General features: G+C 41.0%; 1 protein-coding gene across 1 annotated transcript in view; it reads right to left on the reverse strand.

Moving 5' to 3' along the window:
- Nucleotides 1-1,336, reverse strand: part of LOC110097283 (mitogen-activated protein kinase kinase 6) — a 13,468-nt gene extending 12,132 nt beyond the window's left edge. Inside the window, exons 1-2 of the mRNA XM_020823564.2 lie at nucleotides 1,139-1,336; nucleotides 878-962 (exon numbers count right to left, since the gene is read on the reverse strand). Of these exons, the coding sequence (XP_020679223.1) occupies nucleotides 878-962; nucleotides 1,139-1,212 (159 nt within the window). The 5' untranslated portion in view covers nucleotides 1,213-1,336. The remainder of the gene's footprint in view (nucleotides 1-877; nucleotides 963-1,138) is intronic.
- Between the last annotated feature and the right edge of the window lie 290 nt (nucleotides 1,337-1,626).

Below are 1,626 nucleotides of genomic sequence, written 5' to 3' on the forward strand. Positions count from 1 at the left end.
GAATTCCGACATCATTAAGGCCTCCAAATGTCCAACGAACGGTGCATGATCAAAGGATTCGATATCGGCCATCCATTCAAACCACTCCCAATTCGCCCCTGATCTCACGCCTATTTACGGGCTATGACACTCCAGAAAAACTATAAATAGTGCTCTCATTCTATACAAAGAGGACTCAAGTGAAGAGAGATAAGAATATGAGAAGAAGGAGGAGAAGGAAGAAGCTCCTCCTCAACCACCGCCGGAGCTCTTCCTGCCGCATGAAGACGCCGGAACTCTGCCGGATTTTCGAGAAACGCCAGGAATTTGCAGAACTTTGTAAACTTCCTGGAAGAAACAAATTGTATTATGATTGTCCCGACTTGTGGGACGAATTAGCCATTTGTAATATACAAAAACACTAGTTGAACTTTACAATTGGGCAAGGCCCCGTGGTTTTTTCCCTTTTTGGGTTTTTCACGTAAAAACCCTGGTGTTCACTTCTCTTTTCTGCTTGTGTGCTGAATACTCATATAACGCTAGGGCGCGAATTTACAAACTCTACCGCCGCGTATATTCTAGCACGCAACAAGATTAATTTCATTCATCATGGATATTATCATAGTCATTAAGGAATTTAATAACTTGGTTGTTTTCATCCAAGAAAAATCATGTAATTCTCTTTAAAGTCTCAAATCATCCATGCTGCGGTCAAGCAGTGTAGAGATTTGGCCAGATTTAAGAATTGGGCAACCCAGTAGTCATCAGGATTTAAACTATCATTATAAACCAAACCTAAGATTACAAATTCCTGCGTACATCCAAATGCCCCCTTAAAATCGGTTAAAACTGGGAATGAAATTTAGTTAGGAACGGATTAAGCGATAGATATGCGTACCTGGCTGCTGCTGTCTTCAGATATTAATCTCAACCCTTGCTTATTGAGCAGTAAATCCCCGTCCTGGAACGTCCCGCTCGCCGTCCTGACAACCCGAAGCCAAAATTTTCACATTACCCACCAAAATCAACGGAGGAATCACATAAAAATGGGGGAAGGGATAAACATAATTAATCTCCCACATAATGCACAGGCTTCCGTAATAACCCTATCGTGAAGATCACACACAATGAGACTGGTCAAGGAAGGCTCGATACTTACAAGAAATCCGTTACTGGCTTTTCTTGACAGGGCACCGCGAGCTTGAGCTGGCCCAGTGGATTCTTGGTCTTCATGATCGAGGGGTTTAAGTTTTCCTTCAAACCCTATTCTCGACTAGGGTTCTCTATTTTTGCCTAGACTGATGCAGAAGAGAGGGAGAAGAAGCGACGAAATGTTTTCCGTTTTTTTTTTTTTTTTTTTTTTAAATTAGAGAGCTGACGGGCGCATAATAAATTCAAATGACTAGACCGCAAAAAAAAAATTTTTTTTTTTTGGACATTTAGGTCATTTAAGACAAATTTACACACACAACGTATACATAAAGACTCGAACCCAAGATCTCTTAGTTGACAGCATAAGCTCTCAACCAACAGGCCAAGATGAGCTGTGTCAGACCGCCAAAATTTATCAAAAAAAAAAAAAAAGGTCCGCTAGACAAGAAATAAAGCAAAAAACGAAGTAGTCGACAACAACCGGAACACGAGGCA

This window comes from Dendrobium catenatum, unplaced genomic scaffold (genome assembly GCF_001605985.2).
Source record: "Dendrobium catenatum unplaced genomic scaffold, ASM160598v2 fragScaff_scaffold_71, whole genome shotgun sequence".
Lineage (NCBI taxonomy): Eukaryota > Viridiplantae > Streptophyta > Magnoliopsida > Asparagales > Orchidaceae > Dendrobium > Dendrobium catenatum.